General features: G+C 38.4%; 1 protein-coding gene across 2 annotated transcripts in view; it reads right to left on the bottom strand.

The window, feature by feature from the left end:
• Positions 1-17,487, bottom strand: part of LOC100031960 (cytochrome P450 2J4-like) — a 153,002-nt gene that overhangs the window by 104,054 nt on the left and 31,461 nt on the right. The window contains exons 6-9 of one of the 2 annotated variants that reach the window (XM_056815040.1): positions 8,222-8,357; positions 6,470-6,657; positions 4,657-4,795; positions 386-2,708 (exon numbers count right to left, since the gene is read on the bottom strand). The exons of the other annotated variant lie outside the window; for it this stretch is intronic. Of the exons in view, the coding sequence (XP_056671018.1) occupies positions 2,509-2,708; positions 4,657-4,795; positions 6,470-6,657; positions 8,222-8,357 (663 nt within the window). The 3' untranslated portion in view covers positions 386-2,508. Of the gene's footprint in view, positions 1-385; positions 2,709-4,656; positions 4,796-6,469; positions 6,658-8,221; positions 8,358-17,487 lie in introns of those variants that run through there. 2 annotated transcript variants of the gene reach the window in all.

The raw sequence follows: 17,487 nt of genomic DNA, 5'->3' as shown, positions 1-17,487 counted from the left end.
ACACGCCTCCCCAGGAAAGGAAGCCGGGGCTTGTCCCCTGGGAAGTGGAGAGATTACTTGGCAGGAGTGACCAGGGGAGGCACCCACACATGAACGGACCCTCTAGTAGGTCCCATATCACAGAGCCACAGCTTTGGGGCAGGAAGGACCCCAGAGAGTCAGCCTCTGCTTTAGAAGAGAAGAGGAAAAAGTCTAGACAGATCAGGAACCTGACAAGGGCACCCAACTCTGTGTAGGTTTCAGAGCCTGGTTGGAGCCCAACTCAGCTGACTTCAAGGCAGCCTTCTGCTCCCCAGGACAAGCTGCCTCTGAAAACAGGCTTGAGAACTAAGGTAGAAGGAGCCGGGGGACCCGTGAGGGCTACGTGGGGTTTCATGAACTCGACTGGCAGAAAACAATTCCAGCTTTATTCAGAAAATTACATTGAAATAATGCTATAGTTTGATTGGAATAAATTGGGATAATTAAAATAAATTCTAATACAATTAGAAAAATTGAAATGAAATCTGAGCACAATTAGAATACAATTGTCATATAATCAGGAAAGAGGATATAACTCATAAAATTCCAATTTAACAAAAGTAAATTGGAATTTTTGGAATAAATTCATACTTGTATGAGTTTTCTTTTAAAGCTAAAACCCCAATCATATTGGGTGATGTGTTTTGACAAAAGCTACTTCCACATCTATTGAAATCATCATTTGATTTCTATTAATTTTGTTACTGGCATGATTAATTATGCTTATAGTTTCTCTAATATTGGACCAGCAATGCATCCTTTGTTTAAATCCTCCCTGGTCTTAGTGAATGATCCTTGTAGTCTACCAGCTGGTATTTTAATTTTAGATCTATATTCTTTTAGTAAATTGGTTTATAATTTTCTTTTTGGTCTTACTGGCTTAGATATCAGAATCCTGTTTACTTCATAAAGACAATTTGGGAGGAATCTTTCTTTGCCTATTTTTCTCAGTGCTTTATATAGTATTGGAATTAGTTGTTCTTAACATGTTTGGTAGAAACATTTTTGGTCCTGAGGATTTTTTCTTAGGTGTCTCATTGATGGTTTTTTAAAATTTATTTTTTATAAAATGAGATTATTTAAGTACTCTATTTTCTCTTGTGTTAATCTGAGCAATTTCTGTTTTTGCAAATATTTATCCATTTCACTTAGATTTATTGGCATATAAGTAGGCAAAATAGTTCTTATTTATCGATTTACCTTTCTCTGCATAGACAGTGAATTAACACCATTCATTTTTGATAGCAGTCATTTTATTTTTCTTTCCTTTTTAAAATGAAATTAACTAATGCCTTATTTTCTTCATTTTTTATAAATCAAATTCCTACTCTTCTTTATTAGTTCAAACCTTTTTCTTACTTTTAGCTTTATTAATTTCTCTCTTCACTTTCAATATTTCCCATTTAGTTTTTAGTTGGAGATATTTGATTTGCTCTTTTCCTAATGTTTTATTTGTACATCCAATTGATTGATCTGATTTTTCTCTATTTTGTTGATATAATCCTTTAGAGATGTGAAATTACCCCCAAGTATTGCTTCGGTTTCAATTCACAAATTTTGTTATACAACTTCATTGTTGCCTTTCTCTTTAATGAAATTACTGACTCATCTCTATCATTTGTTCTTTGACCAACCCCTTTTGTAGAATTAGAATATTAAATTATTTTTTAATTTTAAATTTGGCTTTCATAGCCACTGTTTATTTTAATTTTTATTGTATTATTATCTGAAAATGATCCATGAATTATTTCTGCTTTTCTCCATTTTGCCGAGAGGTTTTATGCCTTGTGGCCCCTTACTATATATTTTCTTTAGTGAATCACAATACATTTTGCTCCACCCCCTTACCTTTACTGTGTTTTTGTCATCTTCCCTTACATTCATTTCTTGTAAACAGCATATCACAAGATTCTGATTTTTAATCCATTCTCTTGTCTGCTTCTGTTTTTTTTTGGGGGGGGGCTTCATTGCATTCACATCCATAGCTATCAATACCAATTGTGTATTCCCCTCTTTCTTATTTTCCCTTTTTATTCTGCTCTTTCCTTTTATTCTGTCTCTCCTCACAATTTTTTTAACCACTGCCTTTCCCAGTTCACCCTCCCTTTTATCCTCTCCCACACATAACTTTTCTTATTCCTTACTTTCTTCTCTAAAGGATATGTTTCTATCCATAACTGAGTATGGTTTGCTATTCTCTCTGATTCAATTCTGATAAGAGCAAGGTTTAAACATTGCCTTTCACCAACCTCATCCTTTTCTCCACTAAAATAGATTTTTCACACCTCTTTAGGTAACTTAATTTATCACATTCCATTTCTTCCTTCCCACTTCTCTCAGTATAAACCCCTAAGATACCCCTCAAATTTTTGTTTTGGATTTCATAGTATCCTAGTCAATTTACTACTACAAACCCCATAGTCGTATACTCCTGATTGCCCAAATAGTGATTTTAAAAATTTAAGAGTTAAGTATTTCAGGTCTCCCCTACAGGCTAAGCATGGGTGGTGTCTCTCGAGGAAGAGCACAGATTTTGTAGGGGACAGGAGAAAAGGTAAGGCCAGGTAGGGAGTCCAGACTCAGCTGGGTGTCTGGGGGAGCCTGGAATGTGAATCTCTGAAGGAGGCAAGTGAAGAAAAGGAAGAGCTCAGCCCGAGCCAGCTGTTCTCCCAGGCAGGCCCTCTTCCCTGAAAGGCAAAGAGATTAGGAATCAGTGAATGCTCCAAAGCATGGCACAGACATTATGTCAGGGTATTGTCTCAAGGGCCCACATTAGGGAGTCAGATCACCTAAATCAGAGCACTGAGGAGAACCTTCAAGGTCATCTGGCACAACATCCTCCGTTGACCAATCAGGAAACCACTGGTTTTAAGTGACTTGTCCAAAGTCACAACCTAATAAGTTCCAGAGGGGTAATTTGATGCCAAGCCTTCTCAATTCCAAGCCAGTCACCAAACTCTGAACAGTTGAAAATAATGCATCTCGAAGCAGAATTCCTTCCTCTGACACTTACTAACTGTGTGATACTGGACAGTCACCACCTCTTGGTGTTTGAAACCATTGCTTAGGTCTGGAAGAAACAGAGAAGGTACCAGCCTGCCTTGTGAGAATACTGTGTTTGGTAGGTCTTCCCAAGGAGATAAGACTGCAATGGCATTGAGTCTGCTATCTCAGAGCCAGCTTGACTTGAACTATTGACTTGACTGAAGGAGGAGGCTTTGGAAGAAGGAGGCAGAATGTGGACAGACCCCATTAGCTTGGAACTCAGTGGGAACCTTAAAAATTCTCAGACCCTACTTCATAAGGTTGGGTTAAGACCATTCCCCACTTTAAACAATGAAGTAACTTAGATCAGGAATGTGAGACCTCTACTTCACCATACTTAAGCATGCCTAAGGGAAGATAAAGTTATAAACTCTTTGCTGAACAATGAAAGATACTTAAACCCATACTTATAATAAGGCAAAAAGTTCTTAAGCTGTGCCTATTTTTAGGACTAATACAAAAGGGTGCTAAGTACCTATAAAGGTCAGGCAACTTGTGAACTTACAAGGAGCAAAGAGGTGAGAACTTACTCAGAGATTCGAGTCTACTCAGGTTTGAATTACTCAAAAGATTAGTCTTCTGAGGTGTAAACTAAGAATGGTCTGTCCTTTGAAAAACATCTACTGTGATTGGTAGATGGGAGAACTTAGGGGAGGTGACATAGGAGAAAATTCCCTTCATTAGGAGATGAAAATCTGAGATTAAGAAACAGTCTCTTGAGAGAGGCTCTTGAGGACAGTCTGAGAGAGGCTGACTCTGGCTGGAACTCCCTCTGAGGAGACTCTGTCCCTCTGAATCCTTGCTTGGACAGATCTTGTGGTGAGTGAGAAAAGACTGACTGATCCTAGGCTGGCTCATGCCTGCCTAGGCTGGTATAGTCATTTTCTCATTATTTCCTTTTTCTCTCATTCTCTCCTTTTCTTTAATTCCACTTTTGTATTAATTAAAATCTCTATAAAACCCAGCTGACTTGGGTATATTTGAATAATTGGGAATTTTTCCCTGGCAACCACGTTATATATTGATTTAAAAACAAGACAATGTAGTGAAAACATATTTTCTGTGGTCACAATTTACTCATCCACTCTTATATCTACTACAATTTATATCTTCCACTATTTTAATCATTACAAGTTATGGCCTCAACTATTTTAATTATTACATCAGCCTGGATGATATCTAGGAGCTAATTGCACAATTGGTCACCTGCCAGGGGAGCATGAAGAAGACTCCCCACTCCTCCAGCTCTCCCAAAACTCATTATTTCTGATGAGAGCATGTCCCAGTGCAGCCATCAGGAGACTGAGCCTGTGTGCCAACCCCCTCAGTGCCATGACAAGAGCTGGTCTCAGCAGCTGTTTGGTGTCATGGAAAGCAAAGATGGCTTAAGTAACAGTCCTGTCAATTTTCAGCACCCCTGAGAGCCCATCCCTGAGGCTGTCCTTGTTCCTCTGAGACATGGCAGGCAAGTCAGCTGCCCTCCCTCTGCCTTCCTCTTTGCATTTGGAGGAAATGATCTGGTAAAGGCTCAAATCTAACTGGACTGAGGGGAATCCCCTGGAGCCAGGGAGAGCACAGTGTATGACTCACCTGCTGAGAAAGGCAGAAAGGACTCTCTTTTCTTAAATTCACCATTCTCCAGAAAATGTTCTGGGTTGAAGGTTTCAGGGGTAGCCCACTCCTTGGGGTCCCTGTGCAAAGAAGTCATATTGGTCACCACCCTGGTCCCCTGTAAATAAAGAGAAGGGAGTGAGTCCAAGAAACTTTGATTTGGAATGGTCCTGGTCACTCTCTCATTTTCCAGACTAGAGAATGAGGGTCAGAGAGCAAAGGATGTCCAGAGACCACAAAGCTTTCTAATGGCTAGATAGTAATTGGTTATGTGACCCTAGGTAAGTCCCTTCCCTTCCTACTTTAATTTCCTTACTTGGTAAATGTGGTGATTACAGGTCCCCCAACCCTTGTTGTTGTGAGGACAATTGAGATGGTATTTATTATGGGCTACAAATGCTCATCCTATGCTTATTATCATTTCTCTGTTCTCTGTTCCTCACAGTGTGTGACACATAATTATCAACTCAGTAGATGAAAAAAAGAAATGAGTCTCAGATCAGAAGACCCATGTTTTATTCTTAGTAGTGTTTAACACCTGGTACACAGAAGGCACTTAATAATCATTTATGGAATTGAATTGTGTGGATGATGGAAGGGAATGCATAAGACCTGCTAAGGCTTTATGAACCTCCGAGTTATATTAACATGATTTCTATTCAGTCTCCAGAGCCTAATGTTTCTCCAGTAAAAGTAGCAGCCTGGGTTGGAGCTGATGGCCCAGGAGAAGGTACTGACCAAGCCCCGGTGGCCAGTTGGTTCCCTGATACACAATCTGAAGGTTTCTGTAGTCAGTGTCCATCTGAGTCTACTTGTTCACCTTGCCTGAGACATCATTGCCATCTCAGGTGATATTGGTTGTTTAGTTGGGACAACCTGGGGAAAGCCCCAGGAGAGCCTCTGTGCTTGTATCATTCTGGGTCCCAGAGCCAGGAAGGTCATCGCCCCACTCTGCTCTCAGTAGGTGTCAAAGATGCCCAGAGAAGCAAGGCAGGCTTTGATGGTGGAAGAGGGCAAGTCAAACACTGGCTATGGCAGATACTCCTTGTGGGCCTGGGCACTGGGGGCGCATTCCTTCTCCTCAGCTTTGCTCTCATTACTGACATGATCCTGAATTCTTCACCCAGTTCTGACATTCTGAGTTCTAACACTCCTCTCTGCTGACATTCTCTCTTCCAAGGCCCTTCTCAGCACTGACAGACTATTTCCTAGAAGTCCATGTCTGAGGACACTTTCTACACCCAATTTTCTGTTTTATTACTATTACTAATAATAGTTCTCATTCATTGAGTGCCCCTTTTCAGAAGAGTAAACTGAGTCCCAAAGAGGAACATTCAAAATGTAAAAAATGGGACCCAAGTAGATGTCTGAAAACTCAGGCTCTGGACACCTAGTCCAAGGCTCTTTCTTGTCAGACTGGGGAAATCAATGACTAAGATTTGAATCCAATGATCTTTCCCTCTGTGTGCCAAGGAAGGCATTGAAAATCGTCCTAGTAAAGCTTAGGGAACCCTCAAAAAATGGAATTAAATTTGTCAAGTGAAATAAAGTTACAAAGCAAATCACTTACATGGCATTGATTTATACACACATGTGCATTCACACGCACACACAGAAACACACACACACACACACACACACACACACACACACACACACCCCAGGCTCATGAATGCTAAGGTGAGAACCCTTGTAAAGTTGATGCTTTTTCTTGTACCCTCTTCTATCCCCACCTCCAGGCAGGTGGAAGTCATGGAACCACTATAACTACCTGAGAGAAAAAGCCATTTACCTTTGGCATATGGTATCCTGCCACTGTGGTATCAACTGTGGCCACCCTGGGTGGATTGAGAGGAATGATATTGCCCATTCTCTGGACTTCATGGACGGCCGCATTAGTGTAGGGCATATTTTCTCTATCAGCCATGGTGGGCTGCCGGGACTGGCCAACCACCCTGTCAATCTCAGCTTGTATTTTACCTGGAAAAAGAGGAAGACAGTTTCTTTGAGAGTCAAATAATAGCTCATAAGTATAGATTTATAAAATATTTTATAAATATTCTCTCATTTAATCCTCACAACAATTCCAGGAGATCAATACAATGATTAACTCCATTTTATTTTTTTTTAATTCTTTTCCTTTTGTCTTGTAATCAATACTGTGTATTGGTTCCAAGACAGAAGATTGGAAATGGCTAAGCAATTGGTGTTAAATGACTTGTCTAGGGTCACATAGCTAGAAGGTGTCTGAGGCCAGATTTGAACCTAGAATCTCCCCTCTCTAGGCCTGACTCTCAATCCACTGAGCTACCCAGCTGACCCCAGAGTATCTCCATTTTAGAGAAGAAGTGGACAGAATTTAAGTAACTTTCTCAATTATTCATTTAGGATATATCTGAGAGTGGATTGGAACTCAGGGCTCTCTTTCCCCACATCCAGTTTTCTCTGATCAAGTGTGAGAAGCACATTTGTACCCATGATTGGATTGGATGGAAGTCTGGCTTGACACTTCACCAAAGGTACAAGACCCTGTGGCAAGTAAAGTGGAGATGTAGTATATTAAAGATAAATAAGGACATTTTTCTTTTAGTGAATACTTTCTGGAAATTGTCACCATGGAAATCATTCTACAATTGAGCATTTCTATTTGAAATATAAGGGAAATTTTCATGTTTAATAGGACACAAACATTATGAAGTGTTAATTTTTGTCAACACATAGCTTTCTGATGAACAAATAATCATAGTGCCACTAAAATAATTGAAAAAAAAAACAAAAAATCTAATGGGAAAATTTACACTTTTCATTTAATATATTAATTTCTTTTTAAGAGTCTGGATTAGAGAGAAGTTTGTGTTTTCTTGTATCTGGGAGCTGGATCAGACACTCCGTTTTTACATTTCTTTGTCCTTACTTATTCTGAGGGATGTTCTTATTTAGCAAAATGTGATTAATAACTGAAGTGGACAAGGATTCTTTTCCTGTCTATAGACTCATCAACACTGGAGGATGGAAAGTGGTGGACAGGTTAATAGGCTACCTCCTAATTAGATATTGACCAATTAGCAATATCTTGGGATGTTCTAGTATTTATGGAGTACTTTATGTTTTGAAAAGCACTTTAAGCACATTAACTTGTCTGATTTTAAGAGCACCCATATGAGAGAAGGGCTATTATTATCATTATTTATGAATGAATATACTGATGTTGAATGGAATTATAGGTTTCGCTCAGGATTACATCATTAGTAAGTGCTTGAGGCAAGATTTGAACTCACATCTTTCTGGCTTCAAATCCTATACTTTATTGTCCTGACCAGCAACTACCATCTGATGGGGGGTTGAACAAAATTTTGGTGTCAAAAAGGGGTGCTCATGATTGTGAAGGATAGGAATCACTGCTCTTTTCCAAAGCCAGTTGAATCAAGATGATGTACGTAAGTTACTTTGCAAATATTATGTCTCTACATGAATAGATCTTTTCTTCTGGGCAGAACCCTAAAAGGATGTATGAAACTTTCATAGCCTGGGACTATCACCATACCTTGAATCTCTGGATAAAAGGCCATATACAGCAGAGCCCACCTTAGAGTGGTTGATGTAGACTCTGTTCCAGCAAAGAAGAGGTCCAGGGTGCATGAGACTAAATTGTTTTCCTTTAAATTAGAGCTGATATTACCCTTAAATAGAAAGGCAAATGCTAGCTGGTTAATTTAAAAAAATTCTATCTCTCTTAGAACATGAGTAATTACTCCCTCAAATACAGGACTGTAAAATATGAGGGGGACAGAATTTATGTTTCCCATTAGCTCCCAAGAATACAGTAAGTGTTCCTAAGAATTAGAGATCCCATTTCTTTTGGGCTGGGAAAATTACAGAGTATTTCTCCCTCAAAACCCATAGAGAGAGATATTATTCCAACTTTTGGGTAAACATGGTGGCAGTCTAGACATGGCTTGCTTCCCCTCCTCAGCCCCAACAATATAGATGACCTCAAAAGACCCCCAATAAACTATTCTCATGAGAATAGAGGGACTCTACAGTAGGGCGCAGCTTTGAAGGTACATGGAATTGGGACCTTTCCATTCTATAAAGGAGCAAAAATCTCCCAGCTAAACTTGAGCTGATCTACCCTCCCCCACCACACCTATGGAGCCATAGTTAGAGTCAATGCCCCCAGAATCAATAAGTGAATGAGGGGTACTTCTGGACTGAGGAAGGGGTACCTCTAGGTCTCGGGAGCTAACTATGACCACCAAGGACATACCCCTGAGACCAGTTATACTTGAAATTCCGGCAGGCGGGTGGGTGAGCTCAGATCTTGGGAATTGAGAAACAGTGCCATAATCAACAACTGTGCACCTCTGTAGTGAGTTAGGGGTATCTCAGTCTTGGGAGCTGAATAAGACCACCAAGGAGCTACCCCTGAGAGTAGTAGCACTCTAAACACTTGCAGGCATGGGAGCGCAGAACATTGGCTCCCATTGGAAGGTAGTGCAGCTGTGGACATTCGAGTGTTTGACTCAGGCAAAAGACTTGCTCCTTAATTCCATAGACAGAGAGCCAGCCCTTCTCAATCATATTTCTGACTGGAAAGGAAAAGAAAAGAAAAACAACCATAGAGATGGCAAACAGTGCCCAGGAATAAGTTTCCAACACCAAGAAAAGCAAGAGGAAGGGGTTGACTTTGGATAATTTTTATGGAGGAAAAATAGAGACTATAGAGGAAATAGCAGAAGAGAAACCCAAATAAATGCTCCAAAACCTTCCAAAAGAAATGGAAATTGTCCACATGCTCTTAAAGAATTTAAATTGGAGGTTATCAGAGGAGAAAGCCTCCTGGAATGAAAAATGGGAAATAATGAAAAGAGAATAGAACAATCTAAGGGAAAAGAACTCCCAATTGGAGAAACAGCTGGAAGCCCCACAAATCAGGGTAGACCAAACTGAAAAGGAAAACCCATCTTTAAAGACCAGAATTTAGCAACTGGAAGACAATGGTCTTGCAAAACAGCAAGAATTAAAAAGCAAAGTCAAAAGACTGACAAAATAGAAGAAAATATAAAATATCTCACTGACAAGGTGATAGATCAGGAAAACAGTGGAAGGAGAGATAATCTGAGAATCTTTGGTCTTCCTGTAAAGTCAGAAATAAACAGAAACATTGACATCATAATACGAGAAATCATCCAAGAAAACTGCCCTGATGTTTCTTGAACAAGGGAAAAACAGGCATTGAAGGAGTACATCAAACACCCTCTACACTAAATACCCAAAAGACAACTGCCAGGAATTTAATTGACAAATTCCAAAGCTTTCAATTAAAGGGGAAAATTCTACAAGAAGCCAAAAAGAGACAATTCAAATACCAAGGAGCACCAATCAGGATCACACAAGACCTGGTGGCTTCCACACTAAAGGACTGCAAAGCCTGGAACACAATATTCAGAAAGGCAAGAGAACTGGGTCTTCAACCAGGAATCACCTATCCACCAAAACTGACTATATACTTCCAGGGGAAAGTATGGGCATTCAACAAAATAGAAGAGTTTGAAGTATTTGTAAAGAAAAAAACTTGAACTGAGTGGAAACTTTGCTATCGAAACACAAAGAGCAAGAATAACATGAAAAGCTAAACATGAAGAAATGGAAAAGGAGAAAAATGCTTTTTTTTTTTTATTCAAACTCTCTTCCATAAGGGCTACAATTAGATCAAATTATGCATATTAACACATGGGGAAAATGTTATTTGTAAATCTCAAAAATTGTATTCATAAATATAGTAATTAGAAGAATCACTCATAGGGAATGATTGGAGCATTAAGGGCTATAAGATGATATGTACAAAAAAGAAGAAGAAAAGGGTGGTGGGGAATTGATGATGGTACTAAGAGATACATGGAGAAATAGAAATAAAATAAATAGAATAATCTTTTTCACCCAAAGATACACATGGGAATTGAAGGTGAAGAATACTTTTATAAGGAGAGGAAGAGAGAGCTAATAGGTAATACTTAAGCCTTACTCTCAGTGAAATAAACTCTGAGAGAGAAGAGCATCTAGATCCATTGGGATCCTGAATTCTATGTTATCCTACAGGGTAAGGGAGAAGAGGAAACTAAGGGGGGTAGGGAGGAGGGAGTAGAAAAAGTGAGGGAAGGAGGTGGGGTAAGTAACAGACCCCCAAAACATGAAGGAAACAAAAGGGAGGGGGAAGCATATCAAGGGAAGGAATTAAGGGAATTGATTAAAAGTAAATCACTGGAGGCAGAGTCAAGATGGTGGCTGAGGAGCAGCAATAGTTCAGACCTCTGAAAAGCCTTCATTACCAATCACAAACTAAATGCTCCTAGAGGACTGAAAATCCAACCTAACAACAAGACAGAGCAGGGGAACCCTTCTGCTGGACTCAATTCAAAAGGTACACACCCCTCCCCCCAGCCAGAATCTGAGAACCATTGGTTCTAAGGGAAAGGCAGAAGGAAGGTCCGAGGAACCCTTCCACCCAACTCAGAGCTCTGAGCCCCCAGAAGCAGAGGGAACCTCTGGGCAAGCAATGGTGCTGGTCTGGAGGGTGTACCTTGTGAGTAGGATTGTGCTAGGCTCAGAGTGTCCAACACAGGCAGCAGGGAAGTAGCCAGAGAGAGATTGAAGAGCTGGAAGCTCCAGCAGCTGGGTCCTTCCATTTAGCTCCAGTCTTACAGGAGGTTTTTGCCTCGGAGCACATCCAGACCAACCCAGTTGAACTTAATCCCTTCAGGAGCCCTCAGAGCTCAGGGACGTCAGGACCCCTTGCCCCCAGAGAGCTGGGACTCCCTCAAGGACAGGAACCTCTGGGTGGGCAAAGATACTGGTCTAGAGGGTGTTCCTTGCAGGCAGGGCTGTGCCAGGCTCAGAGTGTGGAACTCAGGTGGCAGGGAAGCAGCTGGAGAGAACTGGAGAGAGCCCTGGCAACTGAGAGCTTCCATTTAGCTCCAGCCTTCCAGGAGTTTTTGGCCTGAGAGCACAGACAGCCAAACCCAACTGAACTTAATCTAAACAAAAGCCTCCAGAGGACAGGGAAGCCAACATTCCTCCCCAAGAGGCTGCACAGAGAAATCTGAAAAAGCTTCAAGAGGGAAGACTAACAGAAAGCCCCAAAAGCAAAAAAATAATCAGAGGAGCAAGAGCACAGACAAATATGGGGAGCAAAGGAGGGGTAAACTCGAGGAAACAATAGAAAAAGAAGAAATTACAATAGACAGCTTCTGCACAGGTAATGAGCAATGAGTGAACAAAACAGAGGGGAAAGGATTAGCAAAGGAAAAATCAGAAATCCCAGCAAATTGGATGCAGGCTTTGGAAGAACTCAAAATGCAATTCAAAACACAATTAAGAAAGGCTGAAGACAATTGGGAAAAATTTTAAAAGCTAAGATAAGGCATCTTTAAACAGAAAATAGTGTCTTGAAAGCCAAAATCAAACAGCTGGATAATGAGCCAAAGATGAGGTGAAGAAGATGAAAGATGAGAAAAAGGAGATGAACGATGAGGTAAAGAGGATGAAAGATCACCTCCAAAGAAAATCAGCCCAAAATGACAAGGATGACCAAAAAGCCATGGATTAAATCCAGTCTTTAAGAACAAGAATAAAACAACTGGAATTATGTGACCTCACAAGGCAGAAGGATAATATAAATCAAAACCAAAAGAATGAAAAAATTGAGGAAAATATGAAGCATCTCGTTCACAAAACAGAGGATTTAGAAAATCATTCAAAGTGAGACAATTTAAGAATCATTCGTCTACCAAAAGACCATGGTGAAAGAAAAAGCCTGGATATTATACTACAGGAAATTATTTAAGAAAGCTGCTCTGATATCCAAGAAGTAGAGGGAAAAGTGGAGATTGAAAGAATCAACAGATCACCTCCTCTACTAATCCCCAACTGACAACCCCCAGGAATGTTATAGCCAAACTCAAGAACTGTCAGACCAAAAAAATATATATATTACAAGCTGCCAAGAAAAAGTCATTCAGATACCATGGAACCACGGTGAGGATAACACAAGAGCTGGCTGTATCTACACTCAAGGACTGAAAGGCATAGAATATGATATTTTGGAAAGCAAGGGAACTAGGTCTAAAACCAAGAATCAAGTACCCAGCAAAACTGACTATATTCTTACAGGGGAAAGTATGGTCATTCAACACAATAGAATTAAAAGAATTCGTAATAAAAGACCAGACTTGAACAGAAAATTTGATGTTAAAGCACAGAACTGAAGAGAATCATCAAAAGGTAATTAAAAAGAGGGAAAAAAGAAAAACAAAACAAAACAACAGAAAAAAAATTTTTAAGAGACTCAATAAATTAAAATGACATGTATCCCTATAAGAAAAGAGGTCCTTGGTAACTCTTAAAAACTGTTATTATTACCTGGGCAGCTAAAAGTATCACACTTAGAGGGAACAGTGACAAATGCTATAGGATGAAAGGACAAGACATAAATAGGTATATAGATATATGTATGTATAAATACATACACATGTTTATGTATATATATATACACATAACTATAGATATGTATATATATACATATATATAACTAGAGCTAAAAAAGAGGTTAATACTAAAAGAAATGAGAAAAGAAACAAATGGGGGTAAATTTAGATGTCACAAAGAAGCTTGTGATGGGAGGGAGGAGAACATCAATACACTGGAAGTGTAAAGAGGTTGAAGATAGGAAATACTCAGCTCTTAAATGCTTTCAATCCATTGGGGCAGAGAATAGATTTGTGCCCTATAGGGGAATAGAAGGGTAAGAAATGGACTGGCGGGGAGGGAAGCAGTACAAAGGAGGGAGGGGGGAGGGGTAATTTTAAGAAGAGTACAGGTAAAATAAGGAGGGGTCAATAAGAAGGGAGAGGGTCAGAAAGGGAAGTAAAATAAGGGTGGGAACTAGGGGGACTGATTAAAAACAAACATTGGTGTAGAAGGAAATCGTGAAAGAAGAAAAGGCAGGACCAGGAGTAGAAATCAAAATGCTGGGAAATACACAGCTAGTAATCATAACTCTGAATGTGAATGGAATGAACTCACCCATAAAATGCAAGCGAATAACAGAATGGATTAAAATCCAAAACCCTACCATATGCTGTCTACAAGAAACACACATGAGGAAGGTAGATACAAATAGGGTGAAAGTAAGAGGATGGAGCCAAATCTATTGAGCATCAACTATTAAAGAGAAGGTAGGAGTTGCAATCATGATATCGGACAAAGGCAAAATAAAATAAATCTAGTTAAAAGAGGTAGGGAAGGTAATTACAACCTGATAAAGGCAGCATAAACAATGGGGAAATATCTGTACTCAACATGTATGTACCAAATGGCATAGCATGCAAATTTCTAAAGGAGAAACTTGAAGAGCTAAAGGATGAAATAGGTAGAAAAACTATACTAGTGGGAGCCGTGAACCTTCCTCTAATGGGAGCCTGAATCTCTTGAAGGATGGTTCAGTTTTAGGAAAACCATCCACATAATTGACCATATTAACAATCAAACCAACAAACATCACATGATTATCTCAATAGATGCAGGAAAAGCCTTTGATAAAATACAACACCCATTCCTACTGAAAACACTAGAAAGTATAGGAATAGAAGGGCTTGTCCTAAAAATAATAAACAGTATTTATATGTATATATATACATATATATATATATATATATATATATATATATAAATAAAACCATCAGCAAACATCATCTGCAATAGGGATAAACTATAAGCCTTCCCAATAAGATCAGGAGTAAAACAATAATGCCCATTATCACCTCTATTATTTAACATTGCACTAGAAACACTATCAGCAGCAATTAGAGAAGAAAAAGAAATTGAAGGTATTAAAATTGGCAACGAGGAGACCAAGCTATCACTCTTTGCAAATGATATGATGGTTTACTTAAAGAATCCTAGAGAATCAACCAAAAAGCTAGTTGATATAATCAACAATTTTAGCAAAGTTGCAGAATACAAAATAAACCTGCATAAGTCATCAACATTTTTATATATCTCTAATGAATTTCAGCAGCAAGAATTAAAAAATAATACCATTTAAGATCACCCTAGACAATATAAAATACTTAGGAATGTATCTGTCGAGACAAACATAGGAATTATATGAACACAAGTACAAAACACTTTACACACAGTTAAAACTAGATCTAAACAATTGGAAAAACATTGATTGCTCATGGGTGGGACGAGCAAACAAATTAAAAATGACAATTCTACCCAAATTAGTTTACTTATTTAGTGTCATACCTATTGAACTACCAAAAAAATTCTTTACTGAATTAGAAAAAAAGCATAACAAATTCATTTGGAATAACAAAAGATCAAGGATATACAGGGAAATCATGAAAAAAAATGCAAAGGAAGGAGGACTTGCAGTCCCAGATCTCAAACTATACTATAAAGCAGTGGTCATCAAAACAATTTGGTATTGGCTAAGAGTCAGAAAGGAGGATCAGTGGAATAGACTTGGGGTGAGTGATGTCAGCAAGACTGTCTCTGATAAACCCAAGGACTGACCCCAAATTTTGGGACAAATATCCAATATTTGATAAAAACTGCGGGGAAAAATGAAAGACAGTGTGGGAGAGATTAGTTTTGAATCATTACCTTACACCCCACACCAAGATAAACTCAGAATGGGTGAATGACTTGAACATAAAGAAGGAAAGTATAAGTAAATTAGCTTAATACAAAATAGTATACATGTCAGACCTTTGGGAAGGGAAAAATTTTTAAATCAAGCAAAATGTAAAATCAATAATTTTGACTATGTGAAATTAAAAAGTTTTTTGTAGAAACAAAACCAATATAACTAAAATCAGAATGGAAGTAACAAATTGGGAAACAATCTTTAAAACCCCCAGGAGAAAACCAAATTAGTGATCCTAAAATTTAAGGGAGAAATTAATAAAAATCAAAAGTGACAGAACCATTGAACTAATAAATAAGACTTGAAACTGGTATTTTGAAAAAAAACAAACTAAATAGACAAAATACTGGTCAATTTAATTTAAGAAAGGAAAGAAGAAAACCAAATTAACAGTATCATATATGAAAATGGGAACCTCATCTCCAATGAAGAGGAAATTAAAGCAATCATTAAAAACTATTTTCCCCAATTATATGGTAATAAATATATGCCAATCTGGGTGATATGGATGAATATTTACAAAAATATAGATTGCCTAGATTAACAGAAGAAGGAATAGAATTCTTAAATAATCCCATATCAGAAAAAGAAATTGAAACAGGCCATCAAAGAACTCCCTAAGAAAAAATCCCCAGGGAGTGATGGATTCCTTAGTGAATTCTATCAAATGTTCAATGAACAGCTAGTAAGAGTCTGAGGGCAAATTTGAACTCAGGAAGATGATGAAGTCCAGAGCTTTATCCATTCTGCAACCTAAGTTCCATTTCAAATGATACACACTTGCAACAAACACACTGACCATATATTTAATACCTCTGATTCAAATCCAAGTGATACTTGAAGTTAAATCCTACTAAAATGTACCAACATCTGCTCACCTGACTTCAATCCATGACATTTTGTGTCAAATAATTCCACTCAGAGTTATTCCTCCATTATTGCCAACTGAACTTTGCCTCATAATATTCTTCCACCTTATTCTGCCTTTTGTGAAGAGGAAGAGACAGCTAATCTTTCCTCCTCACTGATTTGAGTTGTGAAAAAATAGCTACTATGTTTCTTGAAGACTTCTATTATCTAGACTAAACATATCCTTTTGCTTTAACACAAACCTCATAGGACATGATTGGAAAGGCCCCCATCATGCTGGCTTCCCTTCTTTCAATCTTCTCCAGTCCCAAAATGGAACACAATTCATGTGTGGTCTACTGAATATTTCAGAGTGGATATATAGATGCTTAAGGAAACATTCAGCTCTTAGACATTTGGGGACTTTGACATTAATAATGTCCAATACGATGGTGAAAAGAATATTTGTCCCATAAATTTAACAGCAGATACTGGTTCCATCTCTACACAAATTCTCAGAGGTATTATATTTTGATAGCCTGTACAATCGATAATTTATTTTATGGTATTTTAGTGTTTACAAAGAATATATACACAATAGAAAAAACCATAACAAAGTTCATTTGGAAGAACAAAAGATCAAGGATATATAGGGGAATCATGAAAAAAAAAATGCAAAGGAAGGTGGCCTTGCAGTCCCAGATCTCAAACTCTCTTATAAAGCAGTGGTCATCAAAAGAGTTTGGTACTGGCTAAGAGACAGAAAGGAGGATCAGTGGAATAGACTTGGGGTGAGTGACATCAGCAAGACTGTCTCTGATTAAACCCAAAAACCCCAGCTTTTGGGACAAAAATGCAATATTTGATAAAAACTGCGGGGAAAAATCGAAGACAGTGTGGGAGAGATTAGGTTTGGATCAACATCTCACACCCTACACCAATATAAACTCAGAATGGGTGAATGACTTGAACATAAAGAAGGAAACTATAAGTAAATTAGGTAATCACAGTCTAATATACATGTCAGACCTGTGGAAAGGGAAAGACTTTAAAACCAAGGAAGACATAGAAAGAGCCAAAAAATTTAAAATAAACAATTGTGATTACATCAGATTATAAAGTTTTGTACAAGCAAAACCAACACAACCAAATTGAGAAGGGAAGTAACAAATTGGGAAACAATTTTCATAACAAAATCCTCTGACAAAGGTCTAATTACTCAAATTTATAAAGAGCTAAATCAATTGTAC

The sequence above is a fragment of the Monodelphis domestica genome, chromosome 2 (assembly GCF_027887165.1).
Source record: "Monodelphis domestica isolate mMonDom1 chromosome 2, mMonDom1.pri, whole genome shotgun sequence".
NCBI classification, from domain to species: Eukaryota; Metazoa; Chordata; class Mammalia; order Didelphimorphia; family Didelphidae; genus Monodelphis; species Monodelphis domestica.
The sequence above is the reverse complement of the archived record's forward strand: the minus strand, read 5'-3'. Positions and strand labels throughout refer to the sequence as shown.